The following is a 25,206-nucleotide window of genomic DNA, read 5'->3' on the forward strand; positions in this document are numbered from 1 at the left end:
TCAAAAGCGGTAAAGTACTGAATCTCTCTTTTCAAATTACATTATTCTAATGAAGATGCCATTTAATCACCTCCTTATTTCTAAAATTACAAGTTATTTACTTATTTCTTAAACTAACAAGTTACTTATTTCTATAACTAAACACCTATTGAAAATCATGAAGAATTTAGTTCTGAAACTCTTTTGAAAGATTTCATTTGGATTGAGACAATGACCTTAATTTTCAAAGAGATGAAGACAATGTATTGGATTTGAACCTGCTGACAGAAATGCAGGCTATCGAAGTGACTAATGGAACAGACTTTTTCAAAATACTCTCATTTTTGTGTGTGACTGAGAGATGAACGTTTTCTGACAAGAGACTCTACTACCATCAGGGTTCATGGTGTTAACTTGCCCCTCCCGACAACCAATAAATTCAATAAAATTGTCAACTATGTTGTTGTTGCAGGGATAATGAAGCTGGTGCGACCGCTGAAGGAGCTGATCAGCATATCGCGGTCTCACCAGCCAATCCTGTTGACAGTTGTGGCTGAGGAGGAAGTCAGTGACCCCTCCCAGCCTCCAGCCTTGTCTTCCACCGCCACCATTGCGCTGCTACTCAGCGATGTGGCAAACACACCTCCTTATTTCCATAATCAAAAGTAAGTTAACCAAAAACCTATTCTTGTAAAGTGTGATTGTGAAGTTATTTCGAACCATCTACTTTCCACAACTTCAAATTCTATTTTGAATTACTATTTCAAATAGGAAACGTGATCTTCTACAATTCCAGCAAGTTAACAATGATAATATAATTAACATTCAATACATAATTTATTTTTCACAACTCCTTTTTTTGCTGAGGGTGATGCCCACATGAGCTCTAGGCTTGTTTGTGGATGATGAGGCGCATGATAATGAGAGATAAATGGACCTACAGTTTTAGCTGGGTTCCGAACCACCGGAAAGCGATTTTACAACTCATGAATCACTTTAATTATTCAACTAGTTTATATGCCTACCACTCTTATTGAAATAGAATGTTTTCATCAAGGTGGCCTTTTTATATTTCATTTCATGATATGTTTCAGCTCATAAGAGTCACTAGCAAATACAAACAATAAAAAATAAATGAACCATCTATCAAGCAATCAAGTCTTCACGGTCACGGTAATGGTCATCAATGCTCTAATTGCATATTCTACAATGATGTAGCTCATTTATCATGAGATCAAGCATTCCTTATCATAAACCACAGTGATTCATATACTATCTACTAATAGATGAAAGCATCATTCACATTGAATTCCATATAATTGCAAAGGATTCATTCATTTCAATGAATTCCCTTCATCATGGAATCAAATATTAATAGTCACGAATTTAACCAACATTGATTTATATCTTATGTAATAAAAATTCCCGGTTGTATATGTAAACTGTGAAATAATGTTCATTCTAACTGAGAATTGTATGATAAAGTATTTTTCATTTGCAGTTATGTATGCCGCTTAGATGAAAATAGCTTACAAGGAACAGCTCTAATTTTTGGAGATCCTTACATAACAGAAGTAAAGGACGATGACATGGTAAGCTTGCTTGATTACTCTGTATTGAATAAATTTAATTCAATTTTTCTTTAATTTAGGCCTTTTAAAATTGTGTTAATTTGAAACGCAATTATTGATTTATAATATTAAGAGGAATGACTAAGACCTATGAAAATATAGGCCTCCTTGAAGACATGCTCCACATGCTCATTTAATCCAGGAACTTTCCATGCTTGCATTACAAAGTATTTTTAGTCATCAAACAAATACATGTTTAACATGTATTATTGTATCCATCGAATGAAGTAAGAGTGGACAAGAGTGAACAAAATTCAAGTTCAACTTTTTGGAAGTAAGATTTACAATGTCTCCTCTAAACTAAACAATGAAATTATTCACCTGAAATTGACAATTCAATTACTGTATTACACAAAATATTTGAAAATAATGATTATCCTACATTGCTCTTTGCTCTACTTTTCACTTTTATTGCAGTAAAATAATTTTTCCTCTAAATAATGAGGTGAACCTAAAATTGATTACACAATAACACAAAATATTTTGACGAGATGCTCATCCTATATTACACGATTTTTCAAAAATAATGAACACATAAATTATGAGAAGAGACATATAAACTGTTGCATATCCATACTCTTTCACTATAAAATTAAACTTGAATTTAAAAAACACTTATGGAGTGGAAATGCACTTACATTGGTATTGACGATCGTTTCGACCTGTTGTTGGTCATCATCAGACTATAGGAATTTACTCAGAAATTCTCGGAAATTCCGAGTAAATTCCCACAGTCTGATGATGACCAACAACAGGTCGAAACGATCGTCACTACCAATGTTAGTGCATTTCCACTCCATAAGTGTTTTTTAAATTCAAGACATATACACTCTAACATGACTGCATACAGATAAAAAATAAGGAATAGCCTATAAAAAGGTTAAGACTTTACAATTAGGACAAGTATTGACTTGAATAGCCCTGTAGAATTAGCAAACTTCACTATTGTTGACGATTATTCAACAGAAAATAACATTCTTTTAATAATTTATTGAAGGGGAAATTCGGAATTTTTGCTTTGAGCCTGGAAAACAACAACGGAACATTCGAGATCACTCCTGCAGTAGCGGAGCGAAGTGCCAACTTTGTGATTCGCGTGCGAGACAACTCTATGCTCGACTACGAACAGCGACACACTGTTCGATTCACGGTAAGCAACCTCAATAAATTGACATTTTCTGATAGTTCTATTATTTGTCTACAATTTGAATAGTCAACTGTAATAGTAGGTACTGTAAAACATTCTATGAAAAACGTACTGTGAAAAGCCTTCAAAAGTTGTGAAATGTAGGAATCATCTTCATTATCCTGCTCTAGTAGTCTAAGGCCTGGTTTCCAGGACGATTATTAAATCTAATGGACGATTAAACCAATTGATTTTATATAGGCCTAGTGGATGGTATTTTAAGTGAGATTGTCGTCAAGACATGCAATGGAATGCAATTAATCACAACTCAAGAATTGAGTTAACTCAATAAGTTAATTACGACTCCAATAAATAACCCATCAGTTTAAAACAAATCAAATTAATAGATTTATGAGAGTATTGACAGAAATTATAAGGAATACAAATTCTATGAATTATGAAGAATTTATATGGAAATGTAGCATATATGCTACATTGCCAAGGGTTACCGTGAAGAAAGCAATGATAAGAAAATTAAATTCCATTTAAATAATTGTACTGTATTGAAAAAATGTAAACCTCACAATGAGGCCATGGGGAATAGAGCCACAGGCTCCCCTACAGATGAAAACTCTGATACTTCTTGTTGAGAATTTTCCTTCATGATACAAAAAGATTGAACAGTCAATTTTATATTTAGCAAAAAAGCGTATTTCTGGTCAATTCCTTGCACGATATTCAAGTTTAGCAAGAAAACGTCAATTGATAAATTTATTGTTTTTATACCTAGCAACAAAATGTATTTTAGTGAATTGTGGCAGTCTCGCTTCTCTGCCAAAACATAATTATTAGCATTTTTATGCTCCAAAACACCAGCAACTATTTTTAGTTTTATAAAGAAGTATTGTTTAATGAATCAACACTGTTAAGCTAACATCCAACAAAAAAGAAAAGGTCAATTGCAGATAAAAACAAAAATTACGCAGAACAAAGGATTTTGGTACTTTCTTTTCCAGATCGTAGCAAAAGAAGTAAATCCCGGCAAGCCAGGATTATCGTCAACGGCGAATGTGATTGTTTACATTGAAGACAAAAACGACAACGAACCGATATTCTCGCAGCAAGTGTACCATGCGCAGGTGCCCGAGAATGCGACGATGGGCATGAAAGTTGTCAAAGTCGAAGCAACCGACATGGATTTGGGCCAAGCTGGTCAGATCAAGTATACACACATCACAGGATACAAGAATTATTCACTAAATCTACATCCCAAATCTGGCCTAGTTACAATAGCCACTGACAAGCATGGCTTGGACCGTGAAGAAGCACCCGGTATGTTGTAATTTTAAACGAATATCATAAAAATAATTACTGCTAGTCAGTACTTACAAGTAAAACTTATGTGCATGTACAGCAGTGATACCTACCTCACTTTTATTAGTGTGTTATATTTTGTGAATTGACGTAATCTTTTATTCTTGGCAATAAAATTATATTTATTATATTTATTCATGAATTATTTTCACTTCAAATTCACACTAGAAACATAAATTTTGTGAAGCTTCTCCATTATGACGTGTTGTAAAAAGAATTATTCACATGTGGAATTGACGATATTTTGTTTTTACATCACCTCACCAGTTCACAATGCTTAAAATTCACACTGAATCACGTACTGCAGTTTTTGAATTAAGCCTATGACAAAGATGTTAGGTGACTAAAGATGTTTGCTGCTCCTCCAAGAACAATTCTCACAGATGAATGTTTGTTTCATTTTCGTCTCTCGGCTCCCACAACCGACGATTATAGATAGTAATGCTTTATTTTGTGCCAATGTGGTTCTGTTTGAGAAGATTTAATTTTCTGTGAAAAATGACTCTTAGCTTTGTAAATTTAGTATCTTCAAGGTGGTCAAACTAAATATTTCAGTAGGCCTATTCAATTTCCAGTTTCAAAAATTATATCCCAGATTTTTTCATGATTAGAATTACGGTTTCAACTATTATCTTTTTTTAAACAAAGATTTATTTTTCAGAATACACGTTCTTCATTGAAGCTCGCGACATGGCTGGAACAGGGAACGTTGCAACTTGTCAATTGGTGCTTCAAATCTTGGATATAAACGATGAGACTCCAACGTTTTTGAGAAATCCGAACGACTTTATCCTTTCAGGAGACAGGAGTAATTTCTCCCAAAGAGCGTTTGTAGAGGTTCGTATGGTTGAATTCATCTCGAGAAACCCGTTACATTACGCTAGGAGGAGAAACCTATGATACCCCAAAACATTCAAATTGACAGAATCCAAGGGCAGGGCAGTGGACTGTGAATGATAGTTGGTATAAATACCTACAAATAAATCCTTGAATTCTGTGCATAAAAATACTGATAGCTTGAAGTGTGGTAAGTACGCCAATAAAAGACTAAATGAATCAACAATATAAGATTTAATAATAATAAGATAATAATAGGCAGATGGCCACATACAAAAAACATTGAGTCAAATATCTTGAGATCAATAAAATAATAATAGGCAGATGGCCACATACAAAAACAATTGTAAGTAGATTAAGTCTTTGAATCTTTAAGTCTTTAAGTCTTTGAATCTTTAAATAATAATAGGCAGATGGCCACATACAAAAACAATGAGTCAAATATCTTGGGATCAATAAAATAATAATAGGCAGATGGCCACATACAAAAGCAATTGTAAGTAGATTAAGTCAAATATCTTGGGTAAATTACAACATGTGAAAAAACGTAGAGAAATACAAAATTTAAATGAAATTAGGTCAATGACATTAATGACCATTGAAGCCTGACAATAATCGAAAAGGTAGTATTAATGATACCTGAAATGAATATAAATTGAGTGCTATAATGAAGGTTATTGCTGTAAGGTACAATATTAATGATTAAAAAATGACAATAAGCTGTAAATAATGCTCAACAGGTAAAATACACAAAAATATATGCGGCATAGGCCTTCAGTGATTTGAATGTCAAGATAGACATCAATCGAACGATAATTAGGCGTCAGTGGCCTTAGTGAATCATGTCAAGAAAGACATTAATAAATCAATAAGTAGGCGTCAGTGGCCTCAGTGAATTGAATGTCAAGATAGACATTAATCAAACGATAATTAGGCATCGGTGGCCTCAGTGAATTGAATGTCAAGATAGACATTAATAAATCAATTATGACACATACGTAAATGAAAATTGAATAGAACGATTTACATAACCTGAATAAAATTTTGAAGAGGAGATGCGGCCAGGCAGACAGGCAATGACTCCGCAATACCCACAGGAACAGGACATCAGCAAGCGATGAAGTGATCTGGCCATGCGATGACAAGCATGGAACCGTCTACCACAGCAGGTGAATCCCCCAGTGGAAATGTAGGCAGGAGCAAGTAGAATTCCAAACGAATAATCCGATCTTCAAGTTGTGGAATTTTTGGATTGATTTCCAAACGGTAGAGATGATGAACTTGAAAGTTTGAGTTTCACGAGGTGAAGCCAATTGTAGAAGAATGGCAATTGAAGCCCACACGAAGTTGTAATTTTTGACAAAGTTTATCAGAGCAATATGCAAAGCAATCGATGAATAATTTAATCACAATTGAAGAATAGAATAAATGAATTAATTTGTAGAATAATTCACACTTTAAAAACGTTCTGTAGATCAAATAAATAGCGATGAACGCTCACACGAGGTTGCAATTTTTGACAAAGTTTATCAAAGATTTAACAGAGTAAATGAGTGAAGAAATCGATGAATAATTGAATCACACTTGAAGAATAGGACAAACGAATTAATTTGAAGAATAATTCACTTTTAAAAACGTTTCGTAGGTCCGATGAATTCAGATGAAAAGTTTAGACCGGGCGCAAGGTACGCACACCCAACTATCCACCATTGAAAGACAAACAGCAAACCTAAAGGCGCTAGTAACAAAAAGGGAAAGGCGGAAATGTCAGTCACGTATGTGAAACGTCTACAAACGTTTGGTGAAAAAGTGGCAAATATCTAGAAAGTAAGATGCCTAAAGACAAGATTAAATTCCAAAAAATCGAATAGTATAAATATTAAAATTGCAACGGCAAATAATCCGACGAAAAAGTACGAATAGAAGTATAGAAAACCAGCTTGACTAAAGCAGTGTCGAAGAACCGACTGTGACGTCACTGGTCAGCGCAGACGCAAATGACGACATGAAGTCTACGTAGTAGCGGAACGAGTAACAAGTGGAACCGTTCCAATAAATGCTTTGTCAGATTTTACATAAACTGGGCCCCTTGTGTCATACGGGGGTATGGCACAATAAGAAAAAGTAAGAAATATGTAAAATCTGGCAAGACAATTGGAAATTGAAAACTGGGCCCCATGTGAGAACCAGGGGAAAAAAAACAATGAAACCTAAAAAATACAACATGAACCATAAGAGCAAGGGGATTAACTAGAATCCTCATCAATGGGAAGAGGTTCTAAACTCGAAATTACTCTCTTAAAAGTGCCGGAGGGAGTGAGAACAGTGAAAACTCGAACCTTGTCGTCCTTACCGGGATGAACTTCAGTATGCGCGCCAGCTTCCAAGTGGACTGCGCGGAACCAGGATCCTTCAAGATGACAACCGTACCGACCTTCAAATTTTCACAACTGTTTAGCCATTTGCCTTCTTTCTAAAGAGTGGTTAAATAAGAAGTACGAGATTTGGGGCCGCCTACACGAATAGAAATAGGACCGGCGTAATCCAAACCACAATTATAAAAGGGAAAATTAGCCTGAACGCGTGGCAATTAGCCTGGTAAACTACCCATGATTTGCTCAGAACGAAGAGCAGAAAAGCGAAAACACATTAAGCAATGCCGCAATACACTTTTGATGGTGCGATGGGTGGAGGGAAACCAAAATCGTTGTCTTACACTGGCCATGGTGGCCTGCACACCAGCATGACTTAGATGACGATGGTGAGCAACAATCAATGCACGAGTGAATTTGTGATTGCTAGGCAACAATATTTGATGTTTGTGATCAAAGGAAGCATTTGCATTTTGCAAACGTCCACCAACTCTGAGTAGAGAATCTGAGTGAATGAATGGTGACAAGGCTTTAATAGAACTATTAGGCAATAGCTCCTGATTTTGACGCAATGCTTTAAGTTCGGCAGAGAAAGCTTCTTCTTGAATAGATTTGAAGATACAATTTTCAGCTTCTGAAATTTCAGAGATAGTTAATTGACCAAAGCGCGGAGTGACTGAATTTTGTTTTCTACAATTATGAATGAACCGTAGAACATACGCCGTTGTACGAACGATTTTGTGATAGGTGGAGCAACTATTGATTATACCTGAAATAACATCATTATGAGAAGAAGTGGTAGCTAATACCAGAACTGATTGAGAACTGATTTCCTGAACTGATTGAGAACTGATTTCCTGAACTGATTGAGAACTGATTTCCTGAACTGATTGAGAACTGATTTCCTGAACTGATACCTTAACTGATTTCTCTAACTGATGAGAGACATCATTTGAAGTCAGAAAATTCGACGTGACCCTACGGGGAGCGGCCACAGGTGAAGCGGGGAGGCACGAACGAGGTGCTGCAATAGGACGAATAGCTTTACAAGAACCAAATATGAATAGAATAGAATAGAATAGAATAGAATAGAATAGAATAGAATAAGTTTAATGTAACCGCTTCTTAGGTCTTCAGAAGCATTACCTCCGTCACAATGTACAGCAAATGTCACACATACAATAATTGGAAATATACTATTCTAAAAGAACTGCAATATCATGATATATTCATATCATGTCCAAACAAAGAAAGATATTAAAATATATATATATATATATATATATATATATATATATATATATATATATATACTCAAATATAAGATAATATAATGCAGTCACACAAATAAAAACGAACAAACAGAAATGAAAAGTAGCAGTAGCTGATACAGTATTTACTTAATGTAGGTACCTCAACATAATATTAATAATTTTACAAAGTCCCAGCCAGTTCATAGAACTCCTGGAAAGTGTAAATGGGGTTACTGATTAGGAATATCTTCAGCCTCTGCTTGAAAACTAGATTTGGCAAACCTCTAAATTGTTCAGAGAGCATATTAAAAAGCTTCACACCAATGAATAGAAATGTTTTTTGCGTGCTAGAATACTCGTAGCGGCTGGTGATCAAATTATTCCTGCCTCTAGTCTGATGCTCATGGGATACTCCCTGCTCAACAAAACCATTCAAATTCTCCCTCACATAGGTCAGACACTGAAGAACAAAAATAGAGGGAAATGTCAGTATTTCTAATTCTTTGAAGCTCTCTTTGCATTGAGCACGTTTCGGCAGACCACATATAAGCCTGATTGCCTTTCTTTGGATACGAAATAGTTTTGAGCTATATGCCTTTGACCCCCACAGTACAGCACCATAAGACAGGTGTGACTGAATGTGAGCAAAGTACCTTTAGAACATCAACACTGACACAAGTCCTTAACTTTCTTAATATAAATATTCCTCTATTAAGCTTTCCAGCGGTTTTATCAATGTGCCTGGACCAACTCAAACAGTTGTCCAGAGTGAATCCCAGAAATTTGGCTTCCTTTTCCGCATCTACCACCAGCAGTCTCCTATTATAAGTGAATCTCAAATCTTGAACCTTGTTGGAGTTCACACACAGCAAGTTTGAGTTGCACCACCTCTCAATTGACTGAGTAACCTCTTGTGCAGCAACATTCAGGGAAGCCTCTGTTGGCGTGCTCAGAAACACACAAAGATCATCAGCAAAAAGATAACTCTTAGCTGGAGGGTCAACTATAGTTGGGAGGTCATTAATGTAGATTAGGAATAGTATTGGACCTAATATTGACCCCTGAGGAACCCCATGAGAGACAGGCAAGTACTGAGATTCCGATCCATTGAATGCAACTTTCTGAAAACGATTGCTGAGATATGATTCAATCATCCTTATGGATCTGGACTGAAACCTATAGAATAAGAGTTTATCTAACCGTGTCAAAAGCTTTCGACAAATCAAATAACTTAGCCTGAGTGAAGCACTTATTCTCTAAGGAGTCCAAGCAATCCTTATAGAGATCCTCAGCAGCTCTAATTGTGTTTCTCCCCACTCTGTACCCAAACTGAGAGTTACTAAAAAGACCATTAATCTCAAAGTAGTTTACTATTTGCATATTCAAAACACTCTCAAGAACTTTGGACACAGTGGTGGTTATATTTATCGGCCTGAAGTTATTTAAGTCAGATTTGCAACCTTTTTTATGGACAGGTAAGACTTTACTCAATTTTAAAGTCTGTGGAAAAACACCATCAATAATTGAACTATTCACTAAATTTATCAAAGGATCTATAATATAATCACAACCCATTTTCAGCATTTTTGGACTTATATCATATACATCTGTGCTATTGCTGGCTTTCATTTTCCGAAGAACACGAATAACATCGTCTTTTTCAATCAATTCAAATTCAAACTTATAAGAGGGTTTACAGTAACCAGAATTTAAAAAATCAATTGGATTACTTGCTGAATTCCTACTTTCAACCTCAGCAACCACTTTACTAATATTTTTTATGAAGAATTCATTGAACTGGTCTGAACTTAATGGACTTTTGTTTTTCATCAACAATGATTTACTAGACTGTTTTTTAATCACATCCCAGATTGCCTTGCTTTTGTTCTTTGATTCAGAAATTATCTTGTCATTCTTATTTCTTCTGATAGTCTCTAGTTTGTCCCTAAACTCTTTTTTGTTTCTCTTATATTGTATTTTTATGTCATTATTACCAGTAGCAAGGTAAGCGCTGTACAACAGATCACAGGTGTTCTTTATAGCGAGCAGTTCTAGATTGTAAACCTTACTGGGTTTGGGAGCAGTTGATTTAATTTTAAGTATTTTCAATGGAAAAGCTGTATCTACTATTTTTTCAATGTATCTAGAAAGAATGACGTTTTCAATTCTAAATTATTCTCTACATACAAACTAGTCCAATTCATTTCAAATAAAATATTTTGGAAAACTGAAATGTTATTATCGTTTATGTGCCGTATTGTCTTCGTTTCATTAATATTTCCTTTCGTCTGTTTAGTGGAGAGAGTATTCCTGATAACCAGACCCCAATGGTCAGAAAACCATGTTCTCACAACTTCACATGTAAATGAATTCTCAGGAATCGTAGTTACAATGTTATCAATACATGTCCCTCCATTTAATGCATTGGGCCTAGTTATACTATTGAAACCCACCCTGAGACCAAATGAAACTAGAAGCTCTTTTAACCCTTAATATTATTATCATCACTCATGAAATCAAAATTGAAGTCTGCACATAAAATAAGTCTGTCAGTGTATTTGAAGGCATTTTCCAATACCCCACTTAGTCTTTCCAAGAATATTTCTAAATTATTGTTGTCAGTGTTTGATCTGTACAGGGATAGGACTATAATATTTGTTTCCAATAACTGCACAGCTGTCACTTCCAATACCATTTCTACTGATAACTTGTTTATACTTTCAATTTTTTTGTATTTTAGACCATTCCTTACATATATAAGACACCCACCATGCTTCCTGTTACCCCTACAGTAGTCATTACCAACAACATACCCATCAATGCCAAAGAATTCCACCTCACTAGGCTCCAGCCAAGTCTCAACAATACAGGCGACATCGACATTGAGTTTTCCAAGATAATACTCTACCGAGTCCAACTTGTTCCTGATGCATTGGACATTCCAGTGAAAGACTGTCATTTCTTTCTTTTCATAACTATTGTTTTTATCTGAGGATAATCTAGAATCAATAAAATCATCCACTATATCTACATAATCTAAACATGGATCTCTATGTTTTTTGTTGCATCTAAAAAAGATCGAGGTCTTGTAATGACTGGTATTTCCATGCTTGGAGATGGAGGCCCAGCCACAACCAAACAAGAGTCACTATCGAAAGATTCAACCGCAGGAAGGACAATAGAAGGAGGATTGCCAGCCGAGACAGGAGAAACCTGTGGGTGCTCTCTTCCACCACGCACCCGAGCACCCACCAATAATTCCAACAAATCACCTGCCTATGACCCAACCTAGACTGGTTTTCTGAAGAATGGGAGCGTTTTGAGCTAGATATAATTTACCAGGCTGAAGAACAGATGCAAATATGCCAGCACCAAGTAACAGATCTACAGGCTTAGGCTGATCAAACAATGGATCCGCTAGTTTGAGTTCAACAGGAATTGAAATTTTAGAAAGATCAATGTTCACACTAGGAACATTAGATGATATGCTATCAACTACAATACAATTTTCTTCGACCGACCACGAACGATCAGCTGAAGACAAGCAAACTGAATGAGAAACAGATGATTTGGTCTTATTCTCACCTACACTATGAATCAAAGTGTCAGAATACAAAGCAGCAAGTGACAATTTTTCAGCCAACCTAGTTGACATCAAATTACAATCAGAGCAAGAATCTAAAAGAGCGGTTGCTTTAATAAATTCTCCACTAGAAGTTTGAACCAAAACCTCGGCAGTAGGTAACAAGGCGACAGTTGATTGCTGTTGCAAACACAGTGACGAAGTGGAGCTCATTGTGACATGAGAGTTCTTCTGAGGCTGTTCTGCATGAGAAACAGCTTGCTTAGTTGTTTCCGCATTCTGAACCATGACGGAATTCAAAACAGCATTCTTACCCTTGGAGGGAGCAAAAGATTGAGAATGAATAACATTTGAAGTTACCTTATCCTTAGAAGTAGGCTGAGTGTCCCGTGATTGAGGATACGACCTGTGAAGAACAGTGTGGTGACTCTTGCCACAAAGTGTACACGATTTGTCGGAACAAACATGATTGGGTGCGAAAGGCTTGAGGCAATTATAACATAACCTTTTGTCACGGACAGCATTCCAACGATCAGTAACCTGCAACTTCAATAATTCATTACAACGATTTGGAAAATGACCAACAGAATTACAAAAACTACAAGGTGACATAGAAGAGGTAGTAACCTGCATCCTAGCTTGAACATTCGATTGATTTTGATTGAACTTCGGCTTGCTATGAGCACCAACCGAGTTGGATGTACTTTGCTGTACATTTCCTTGATGATGGTTAGCTGAGCTTGAAGCAACAGCTTCCATGATTTTGCATTGTGATTCCAAAAAATTCCAAAATTTATCAATGGTGGGAATGTCGTGTATACCAACACTCTTTTCCCATTCTCGAACAGTAGCAGTATCCAACTGCAACAACATTTTGTGCATGTACAATAAGTCCTTGATTTGGACTCCAAGTTGAAGCGCTTCGAGCGCGGTAATGTGGGACTTGCAAAAGTCAATGAATGCCCGTAATGATTGCGGACAGTTACGCTTTATGGTAGGCGGAGATTCAATTGCCGTGACGTGCCTGGCAGCAATTAATCTCTTGTTGTCATACCTCTCCCTTAAGAGGTTCCATGCAAGCTGAAAACCATTTTCGTCAGCTTCAATGTGTTCCACTCTAGCAAGAGCTTCACCACTGAGTGATTGACGAAGATAGAAAAATTTCAATGAGTCATTAATGTTATCTTGATTACCAATAATATTAGTAAAAGCACTTGAGAATGCTTGCCATTTTGAAAGCTCCCCATTGAAGCGTGGAAGCGGAATCTGAGGCAACTGAAAATTTGCTAAATGTGAGTTTTGAGATGTTGGCCGCTGGGAAGCACCAGCAGTGGCCTCATTGTTGCGTTGTCTGCTTTCAAAAGCAGTTAATGCAGCGTTTGCCTTAGAGGTAATGGAGATAAACTTATTAAGTATTTCAAAATGAGTTGAAATATCTTGTGTTTGCAACTCTGCATTCCATAGCTGTTCGTGAATCTTATTATACTTAATTCTAAGTGAACCTAGTTCGTTTTTGACAGTCAACAATTGATAATAAGTGGCTTCAGTGTCCACAACATAATCGTTATAGCTGGTTATGAACCAATCTATTTCCTGGTGTAAATTGTCTCTTGCATTGAAAAGAGCAGAAGGCTCAGGAAGTGAATCTTCCTCATGATCGGACATGCTTAAAAACTAACAGAAAAACCTGAGTGAACGACATGATGCTGCACTGTAGCAATGCGATTGCTGCGCCAACAAGCAACTTTGGGCGCTGGTCCAGTACGCAGAGAGGCACGCCTGTGCGTTTGAGGCAAGTTGTATCAAGCTTGCTGTGCGGCGAGTCAAGTAGCGGGCTCGCAAGGCGGTGTAGTTTGCCGTGTGTTGTTTTCTCAATGCGCAATAGCCGTCTGTGACCAGTTCAGTGCAGTTCAGTCTCTCAGGGTACAAGATAGTTGATAGCTGGTGCATACACGTCGCAGCGTGCTTTGAGTTACAGCCAGTACTGAAAATTTGAAACAAGTGTGTGAATGCTTAATATTAAACAATATAAACATACAAAGGTACAATGAAATAAAATATACTCTATAGTGGGACCTAATCATTGGCGTCAAGCTAGACTATTAGGCACACGGTCACTGAAACCCTAAGGTTCAATGGACCAAGAAATGGGTAATAGAAATTAACAATTATCCTAGGTAAACTGGGTCAAAGATGACGGGCAGGAGGACCAATTTTTACAAGGTAAACACTGGATCAAGAAATCTGGCCCGGATGAACCAATTTTTATGACAGAATCCAAGGGCAGGGCAGTGGACTGTGAATGATAGTTGGTATAAATACCTACAAATAAATCCTTGAATTATGTGCATAAAAATACTGATAGCTTGAAGTGTGGTAAGTACACCAATAAAAGACTAAATGAATCAACAATATAAGATTTAATAATAATAAGATAATAATAGGCAGATGGCCACATACAAAAAACATTGAGTCAAATATCTTGAGATCAATAAAATAATAATAGGCAGATGGCCACATACAAAAACAATTGTAAGTAGATTAAGTCTTTGAATCTTTAAGTCTTTAAGTCTTTGAATCTTTAAATAATAATAGGCAGATGGCCACATACAAAAACAATGAGTCAAATATCTTGGGATCAATAAAATAATAATAGGCAGATGGCCACATACAAAAGCAATTGTAAGTAGATTAAGTCAAATATCTTGGGTAAATTACAACATGTGAAAAAACGTAGAGAAATACAAAATTTAAATGAAATTAGGTCAATGACATTAATGACCATTGAAGCCTGACAATAATCGAAAAGGTAGTATTAATGATACCTGAAATGAATATAAATTGAGTGCTATAATGAAGGTTATTGCTGTAAGGTACAATATTAATGATTAAAAAATGACAATAAGCTGTAAATAATGCTCAACAGGTAAAATACACAAAAATATATGCGGCATAGGCCTTCAGTGATTTGAATGTCAAGATAGACATCAATCGAACGATAATTAGGCGTCAGTGGCCTTAGTGAATCATGTCAAGAAAGACATTAATAAATCAATAAGTAGGCGTCAGTGGCCTCAGTGAATTGAATGTCAAGATAGACATTAATCAAATGATAATTAGGCATCGGTGGCCTCAGTGAATTGAATGTCAAGATAGACATTAATAAATCAATTATGACACATACGTAAATGAAAATTGAATAGAACGATTTACATAACCTGAATAAAATTTTGAAGAGGAGATGCGGCCAGGCAGACAGGCAATGACTCCGCAATACCCACAGGAACAGGACATCAGCAAGCGATGAAGTGATCTGGCCATGCGATGACAAGCATGGAACCGTCTACCACAGCAGGTGAATCCCCCAGTGGAAATGTAGGCAGGAGCAAGTAGAATACCAAACGAATAATCCGATCTTCAAGTTGTGGAATTTTTGGATTGATTTCCAAACGGTAGAGATGATGAACTTGAAAGTTTGAGTTTCACGAGGTGAAGCCAATTGTAGAAGAATGGCAATTGAAGCCCACACGAAGTTGTAATTTTTGACAAAGTTTATCAGAGCAATATGCAAAGCAATCGATGAATAATTTAATCACAATTGAAGAATAGAATAAATGAATTAATTTGTAGAATAATTCACACTTTAAAAACGTTCTGTAGATCAAATAAATAGCGATGAACGCTCACACGAGGTTGCAATTTTTGACAAAGTTTATCAAAGATTTAACAGAGTAAATGAGTGAAGAAATCGATGAATAATTGAATCACACTTGAAGAATAGAACAAACGAATTAATTTGAAGAATAATTCACTTTTAAAAACGTTTCGTAGGTCCGATGAATTCAGATGAAAAGTTTAGACCGGGCGCAAGGTACGCACACCCAACTATCCACCATTGAAAGACAAACAGCAAACCTAAAGGCACTAGTAACAAAAAGGGAAAGGCGGAAATGTCAGTCACGTATGTGAAACGTCTACAAACGTTTGGTGAAAAAGTGGCAAATATCTAGAAAGTAAGATGCCTAAAGACAAGATTAAATTCCAAAAAATCGAATAGTATAAATATTAAAATTGCAACGGCAAATAATCCGACGAAAAAGTACGAATAGAAGTATAGAAAACCAGCTTGACTAAAGCAGTGTCGAAGAACCGACTGTGACGTCACTGGTCAGCGCAGACGCAAATGACGACATGAAGTCTACGTAGTAGCGGAACGAGTAACAAGTGGAACCGTTCCAATAAATGCTTTGTCAGATTTTACACAAATAAAGAATAGAAATTAAAAGTATCCAGTAAAAGATGAATACTGTATATAAGTTTTATTATAATAGGATTCATTACGGAAACTAAGATTTTGAAATCGTTTAATTGACAAAAAATATGATAATCATCAGATAACTAGTAGGCTAGCTAAGTGAAGAGTAGATCGCACAGTTTTATTGTAGGGCCTATTGGATGTGTTCTATCAACCGAATCGAACAAAATACGCAGTAATTTAATTTTCTCTCTCTTTGTACTATGTTAAGGAAAACAGTAGGTGGAGGCGAGGAAAGAATTACTTTCAAATGAGAATTTAAGTTACCGGAATTGTAAAGTTAAATTTTAAGCATTGATGATCAATTATGATCATTCAAGTACGGTAACTATTTCAACCTATCTTTAGATGTAAAGTCAAAACAATCATTAAAATTTATGGAACCCGTATTTTTTCAATTTACAGGCAGTTGATAAAGACGCAGAAGCTCCTAACAATGTGGTCAGATATGAAATTGTCAGTGGGAACTACGGAAACAGTTTTGCTATCAATGCAGAATCAGGTTAGTAATAATCAATTATTCAACAATATTATTATTCTAACTCTGAACACGACATTTCATATTTTAAAATATTTGAAACAGAGAAGTGCTTTTCGATATACAACATATATTTTTGGGAGAGTAAGTATTTCTTTTATGAGGTACGGTAGTTTAAATTTTCTGGCCCTTTTCGGGCCGTCTTTTTTAAATCCAAATAGAATCGGTTTCTGTAACTGAAATACCTTTTTTATTGTTAATAAATATGAGTGTTTCTCATGTTTGAGTGTAGTTACCATAACCCGTTCTTATCATTTTTAGGCGAAGTGACTGTAAAAGCATTGGCTTACAACAGAAAAAGACAAGCAAGTGAATCTAAGATGTCTTCAGTTATTGTGCTTATGGTCAGAGCTTATGATTTAGGTGAGCATATTTCAGCCATTTTATTGATAGCTAAGTATGTTAAGATGTAAAGATCAGTACAGTAACTTTTAATTACTTTGTGAATGACTACTATCCCATTGTTATCCAAGTTTGAATGTTTTGTCTTTTTACATTGGTTACTTATCTATGTAATTATTGAATTCTCCTCTGTTTTATATTTAGTTCGATATTCAAGATAAAAATCTTCTACGAATCAATAAATTATTTTATCGAGCATATTTTTTAGCTTATTTATACAGCTTGTCCTCATACTCTTGGTCCATAATTCTTGATTTATAGCTTGTTAATACTGGTTGATTATATTGTGATCAATATAGTATTTTTTCTAGTGTAATTGTTCAAACTCTAGTAGTATTCCTTCTTCTTGAAGAACAATAAACGGTATAATCAACGGTTTACGCAAATATCGAAATATTTCAAGAGCAATAATCGGCACCTCAAGTGTCATTCAGCGCTTATGGGTGATGAACGTAAGTAAATTAGTACAGGAACCTATTTTTCTTTGACTTGGGATGGAAACATAGTGAAGCGGCAAAAGTGACTTCAAGATTGAGAGTGATGAAAATAATGAATGTATTAATTTATATGGGTCAGAAGATACTATGTGCGCCAACATTTAAATACATGCATTATTTTCACCATTCTCAAGCTTAAAGCTGCCTTCGACGCTCCACTATGTCTTGACCCAAACAAATGGATTGATTTAATATAAATTATTTCTTCCAAAATCTAAAATGAAGACTATGAGAATAAGAGAATTTCTATTTTAGATTTTGGAGGAAATCATTTTTCTGTAAATGACTGAATAATAGCGACCAATTTGTTGACAATCCCCAGGTGTTCCCACACTGTGGTCCATGGCGGAAGTGAGGATATTTCCACCAGAGAACGGAGCACGGACGATAACTTTCATTGTTCCCGGTCTGAACCCGGACAAAAAAGCTCTAGAAGAAATGCTCTCCGCTCTGACGGCGGGGCGGGTTTCCATCCAGAGCATTCGGCCTTATTACGTGGGTCTGCCTGTGCAGGGGGGCACACAAGATTTGGCAGTCGGATATCCGGACACTGACAAGTAAGTAGAACATCGGTTTCTAGGACAGTTATTGAATATAATGTTAAATCTATATGTTCAATGACCATTATATGGAATAAGTATCCTAGAAACCGGACTTAAAAATCAGATTGAATTTGATTTGAATTAAGTTCAAAATAAATAATAACTAGGCGCCATTTACCTCTGATAAACTGGAAGAGATGTGGGTTTGATCCCACCAAGCGCTAATGTTCAGATTTTCATATCATCTTGTGCATATTCATGCACAAGTGAAAAGAATAATACGGCCAAAACAGAGAAAATAAAGAGCCAGTTTAGATATTAAAAATGTAATACCAGCCTGATTCAAGCTAGTGATAAATCTAGTTGAACCAAATAAATTCATAATGCCAGTACTATAATACCATAATAAGTATAGAATGTATAGAATGTACATTCTATCATAGAAAAAAGATAAGCGTAAGTTTATCTACTTGTTTGCCTCTGATACTATACTCACTAGCTGCGAGTCGCTTCTTCAAAAGAGCTTACCAGGCTACACATACGACAATACTTTCGTCTAGCTCTCATACCCAGTAAAACTACAAATTATTATACTTTCAACATGTTATTGTCCATAAATAATGTTCTGATTCTATGAAGCTACTAGCTTCCAATCATTTTAAACTGTTCACGAATTGTCTAGTCCAGATGTATTATTCAGGCAGGTAGGCTTTGAATTATTACTTGGGTCTCAATTCAGTGTCGAAATTTCTGATCGATAGCAATAATAATGCCATTCTACAACATCCATCATCCTTCTCTCTTATTTAAAAATAGCCTTTAATTAATTAATTTTATTCTTTTTCATGAAAAACATCTACAAAAAAGTAAGTAAGGAGATATAATATGTAAATCTATTAAGGGCTCAGTTGATTGATTATTACGCATTGGAATAATTATTCCATAGTAGATTTCAGATTTAATAAAATATTGTGAGCTACATTCTGACATGGAAGAGTCCAATCGAGGAAGAAGCAATAAAATAATAGAGAATGAATAAAAAAGAATGAAACGTTTTTGGGTGTTTTACAATAACATTTTGTAAATTATGATTTTCAGAAGCGTTGTTGTAGCGTCTGTTATGTACAATGGGAACACAATAATTGATCTAGAAAAACTTCAACAAAAGTTATACAGGAATAAAACAGCACTCGTTGTTACCGCATCTGCCGTGAGTACCTGAATCTTGTATAATTTCCATAATAGAATAAGGAGATGAATGAATTTGATGAAGATATTTATCATAAAGTAAGAAGATTTTTTCTTATTTTGGATATTCTACTTGATGAAATACGAAAAAATTATTTTATTAAAAAAGAAGAAAAACTATTTGATATTTTTGAAATCTAGCGAGATTTCTAGTAAAGTGCCAAGGAGAAATGTCAATAGAACAAATTACTTGCGACTATCTATGAGTTACAACTAATTAATTAATTAATAGTGAAGACAAGGACCAAGCCCGACCTTGAGGCTTGAGGTCACACAAGTCTCTATTTCCTGCAATCTGTGATCTTTATTATTTTTATACTTTTATGGTGAAATTGATGCTACTGAATAGGCATCCTCATTATGACAAATGTTAAGAATAGTGGTTAACATGAAATTGGAATAGTACAAATGTTACAAGCTGCAGACACGTTTCAATATCTAATGTTAAAAAGAAATCTGAAGGTTTTGAGAGTTGTAATCTTTAATAATAGATTCTAACCTATGGATTGACTCATAATGGATTCATCCTACAATTTTCCAAGGGAAAGTACAACTTTAAAAATCAAATCTATTAGTTGTTCAATGTTGGAAATGAATCTGAAGGTTTCAAGAGTTGTGAACTTAATAATGGTTTATTTTTGTACATTTTTTCAGGGAGAGCACAACTTTGAAAATCAAATCCTTTTTTGGATTCTACTGCTGATTCTGATACTGATAGCTTTGATGATTCTCACCCTACTACTCTGCTGCCTGTGTTCCGGATGTCCATTGTATGCAGCTCTTAGTCGGTGAGAAAACAGTTTTTGTATTAGAGAAAAAATATATAAATCAAAAAATAATTTATAATTGAACATTTTTTAAATTAACATTTCATCAGCTTATTATTAGATTATTAGGAGAAATGGATATAATGGACTATAATGACCTGGCGTAGTTTGGAAATGTAAGAAATTTTTCTCAGAATGTGAGATCAATGCAGTATGTATTTCACATTACAGTGATATTTTAATAATATTTCACATTACATAATTACATCACTACTTCTCTAGTTAATAAGCAGATAAATGCAAGGAAAGTTACTTTAAGGTTGAAATAAAGTTTGAAACGCATGTACTCTTCATGAAACATTGCAACAATTTCGACTAATACTGTATCAATCGTTTGAAAATATCTCATAAATTTTAGATTATTCAAGATTTCTATAGAAATTGCGTTACAAATAGCTGCTTCAAATGGAAATTCCCGGAGAGGTTTTTATAAAATGATTTTCTTTTTATGAAGGAAAAGAGGCAGAAATCGCACACCTGAAGATGGATACACAAAGAAAGGACATGAGTCGAAAGGCGTTCAAGGTAAGAAATTCATCTGTAATCTTCCATCACTCATTATTAAACATGAACGAAAACTAGCCTCTAATAATTTGATTTTAAAAAAATAAGCTTTCATTGGAATTTGAAATGATAAATATTGAATCATCGAATATTTCAGAATTCTAAATCAACTTGACCAATTGATTCTCGTAACCACAAACAGATATTATAACAGTTTTGGGGTGATATTTGAAAGAAAGCATCTTTAACGAATGAAATTATTCTCTCATACAAAGATCACAGATAGATTAAAAATATTCGTCAAATGAGTAATTTCATCTAAGAGCCTGTTCTCGCACATATTACTGGGAGTATTTTATCAAGATTTTTAAATTTCTACGAAACAGTACAATTTGTTAATTTTTTTACATCAGCCATAATAGTTATCTGCTAAACTTTGCCTTAGTTTGAATCGGCGAGAATCCCAATATTCAGATAAATGAATTTTATTGTGATACATGTTCCTGTAATATGTATTGAATGTTGTTAGTACCATTCGTTATTTATTTTACATCAGACATAACAGTAACCTGTCAATCATTAGCTTAGTTTGAATCGGCGAGAATTTTATGTTCAGATGCATGAATTTTATTGTGATAAATGTTCCTTAAATATTTATTTATTTATCTTTTCTCTGTCATGTAGACTATTCATTGAGCATGAAACTATCGAGCAGCATCCCACTAGTGTCTATGTGTCGAGATACATCAGAATATGTCTCGAATGTTGTTGTAAATACCATTTGTTATGTGTTAACCCAGCTTTAGAGAAAATTATATTTTTACGAAATTGACGAATGTTTATTTTTGAATTTGACAGCTGAATGGACGGGCTACAAAGAGGCGTGGAGCGCCGACGACTCGAACCGCACCCACTTCAACCGGCGAAACGAGCAGGGCCAACGAGTGATGATAGTCAACAAGAGCGGTCAGCCGGAGTACGTGCGACTGCCGCGCGACTCAGTCGTCCAGCGACACGACCGAGGACCCAACGTCATCTACACTCGGGAGATGGCCGATCGCCGTGCGGCTGGCGAGCCGGTCTTTGTAGAGGATATCGACGGCGCAGACTTCCGTCTGCTGGACCCGTCACGGCTCGCCATGCCTAATCGGCTTGACGACGACACAGACTCCATACGACGCCACGAGTACGAGCGAGGCTCCGACGGCGCCCGAACCGAGAGGAGGATCCGAGTGGGACATCAGGACGATGACATGGAGGACATGCCACGCAGCAGAGACCAGATGTTCATCAGAGACGGCAATGCCGAGATTCTGCGACTGATGACTAGAGGAAGAATGCACGAGGAGAATGGACCTGGACTCAACCAACCTGATCGACCCTACACTGTTGTCAAGGACACTCACCAAAACAAAGAAAATGAGGGAAAAGATATAATTATGAAAAGGTTCATAGAAGATCAACAAAGAAGAGAAAATGAGAAGAACGGCGTGAAACCTGAAGAGAGAGGCGACAGTGATTTGATTAGAAGGCTAATGGAGTACAAACCCGACGTAGAGCTGTCATCTCAGGATGTTGGACGACTCACAGTTCTCCAACGCGATCTGCTCCTCACCAGATTCCTAGTGGAGGAGCAGCGCAGATTCATGGGCCACGCCAGCAGTGTGGATGAAACACAGAGTTTGCCAGGAGTGATGACGTCGATGGGGACGCAGACGGACAGGGACCGCGGCACACAGACTGACGAGAACGAACTGCACACGCTGAGGCCACCCAGGCGGCGAGCCAAGAGCGACAATGACGAATCAGTGAGCGAAAGTGAGGAGAACGGGCGAGTGGAAAGTCGCAAAAAAGCGGTCAGAAGGCAAACTAGGTGTAGAAGGGCTCTACAACGAAAGGGGGCTACAAGAAGGAGTGACAGTTTTGATGATATACTAAGAAGATGTGAGAAACGTGAAATAAAGACACCAATCATGGAAGAAACTGAAAGTGCTGTGGAAGCTACAAAAGTTGTCGAGAAACCCAACAACAAACCGAAATTCGCAGCCACCAAGGCTAGTCTACTACGCAAACAGTCTACAAGAATAAAACTGTACATGCTGAAAACAGCCGGTGGGAGAGCAATCGATGAGGAGCAGGCTGTACCTCAATCCACTGAAATGTATAATATCATTGTAAATAAGGACACAACAGATGAGGAAAGTGATGGAAAAGTGATGATTGACAGCAAAAGTAAAAGTACAAGTGATTTGAAAATAACAGATGCAAATACTTTAGCAGATGTACAGAGGAATGACATACAATATTCATCTCTACAATCAGCAATGTACAACACAGGGAACGACCCAGGAAGGTATCCCACATCAATGCCTGCAACAGCTCATGGAGTTATGTTTCAAAACCAGTTACAACAGGGTGTGATGCATGGGGCGAGTGGGGAGATGTTGAACGTGCATGGGGCACATCCGTCACTGCAAACAATGGGCAACCTGGCGGCAATGAGCAACATGCCGTTTGGAAGTCAAGGCATGCAAGATAGTCAAGGAGGCACTCACCCGTCACTGCAAACAATGGGCAACCTGGCAGCAATGAGCAACATGCCGTTTGGAAGTCAAGGCATGCAAGATAGTCAAGGAGGCACTCACCCTTCTATGCAAACTATTGCCAACATAGGCTCAATGGGCTTCAGTGGGAGTGGTCACTCAGATAGCATTCAACAAGCAGGTGGTGTTCATCCATCGATGCAAACCATGGCAACGCTGAGCACACTCAGTCCCGCAGGCATGAACGTGCCTGCCGGTGCATCTCCCATGCATCACCCTTCAATGCAAACAATGGCCGCTCTGAGTACGTTGAGTCCAGGTGCTATGAACATGCCTCCAGGTTCCTCTCCTGTACATCCATCTTTGCAAACTGTGGCTAATATGAGCACTATGGGTTCAATGGGAAATGTAACAAGTCAGGAAGATGTAACACTGCATGGTACACATCCATCACTCCATACGTTGGCGAGTTTGGGTGCGATGGGAGGCGGAAGAGGAGATATGACTCCTCAAGAAGTGGCTGCAATGGGAGGTCACCCCTCCATGCACACATTGGGGGCAATGGGAGCAATGGGGGCGGGAGCTCATCACCTATCCCCCCAACATAACCCCACATCGTTTCCGCCATCACCAACAATCGCAATAGACCAGCCTTCCACACCCGAAGAACATGTTGTTCCCTCCATTGACCCATCACGCCTGAATCTGAGTGGAGCCGAATCAGGACGCGAAACATCCAAGAGCAACACGTCATCTGGTTCTACTAAGAGTGTGTTTGGTTTCGGCGCTATAAAAGGCTTCACTCGGTTTGCAAAGAGTGCTAAGAAAGTGCGCATGAAGAGCTCCAGTGAAAGTCACCTGCCCAATGTGGGAGCCACTGCTCAAAAACTCGACACCGTCAAAGAGGAAGCCGAGAGACAAAAATCAAAATCACTACAGAGCACACCTGTAGCGAAAAAGAAGAGAGGTTTTGGTAAAATTAAAACTCTTTCTAGGTTGTTCGCAACACCAGCATCAGCTAAACACAAATGTGACAATGCCAGTTCAAATTCGAAAGAAGACAAATCAAAAACATCAACAGAGAAAATTGACAGCATAGGCAAAAAACCTGAAGCTGAATCGAAAAAGTTCACATTCAAGAAAGAGCCCTTGGATAAGAGCCAAGTAACACTCAACAAAACTATCATGGCTTTCCAATCATCAGCAAACAAAGCAGGGAGACAACCACGGTACATGGAATGGTACAAAAAGAGAAAAGAAGAGAAACAGCTGAAAAAGGAAGACCGAGAAAAAGAGAAATCAAAAGAGAAAGAAGAAAAGGAAAGAAATAAGGACCAAACGAAAGTTAACACTATAAGGTTTTTGAAACCGATCGGGAAAAAGGACAATAAAAAAGATAGGGAAGAAGATTTAGATTCTGGAATAGCCATGTCACTTATGATGCCCCCAAGTCAGGTTTTGAGAAGAAGAAACCATAATTTACTAGAGAAGAAGAGTGTATTTACCATAGCATATGATGAAATGCAAACACAAAAATTGTCAACGGATCAACCAACTCCACCCTAAGGAAAACCTGATAAGAAGACTAAATTGCATGCTAGAAAATTCAAAATTTGTCAATAATAATTGGCATAT

The 25,206-nt window shown here is 36.7% G+C and overlaps 1 protein-coding gene across 1 annotated transcript in view; it reads left to right on the top strand.

Annotated features, from left to right (window-relative positions):
- Window positions 1-25,137, top strand: part of LOC111050806 (cadherin-86C) — a 59,104-nt gene extending 33,967 nt beyond the window's left edge. The window contains exons 10-21 of the mRNA XM_039420205.1: window positions 452-644; window positions 1,481-1,571; window positions 2,608-2,760; window positions 3,753-4,068; window positions 4,772-4,947; window positions 16,876-16,972; window positions 17,270-17,371; window positions 18,230-18,464; window positions 19,548-19,659; window positions 20,352-20,485; window positions 20,979-21,049; window positions 21,887-25,137. Coding sequence (XP_039276139.1) covers window positions 452-644; window positions 1,481-1,571; window positions 2,608-2,760; window positions 3,753-4,068; window positions 4,772-4,947; window positions 16,876-16,972; window positions 17,270-17,371; window positions 18,230-18,464; window positions 19,548-19,659; window positions 20,352-20,485; window positions 20,979-21,049; window positions 21,887-25,137 — 4,931 coding nt within the window. The remainder of the gene's footprint in view (window positions 1-451; window positions 645-1,480; window positions 1,572-2,607; window positions 2,761-3,752; window positions 4,069-4,771; window positions 4,948-16,875; window positions 16,973-17,269; window positions 17,372-18,229; window positions 18,465-19,547; window positions 19,660-20,351; window positions 20,486-20,978; window positions 21,050-21,886) is intronic.
- Window positions 25,138-25,206: the final 69 nt, after the last annotated feature.

This window comes from Nilaparvata lugens, chromosome 2 (assembly GCF_014356525.2).
Source record: "Nilaparvata lugens isolate BPH chromosome 2, ASM1435652v1, whole genome shotgun sequence".
NCBI classification, from domain to species: Eukaryota; Metazoa; Arthropoda; class Insecta; order Hemiptera; family Delphacidae; genus Nilaparvata; species Nilaparvata lugens.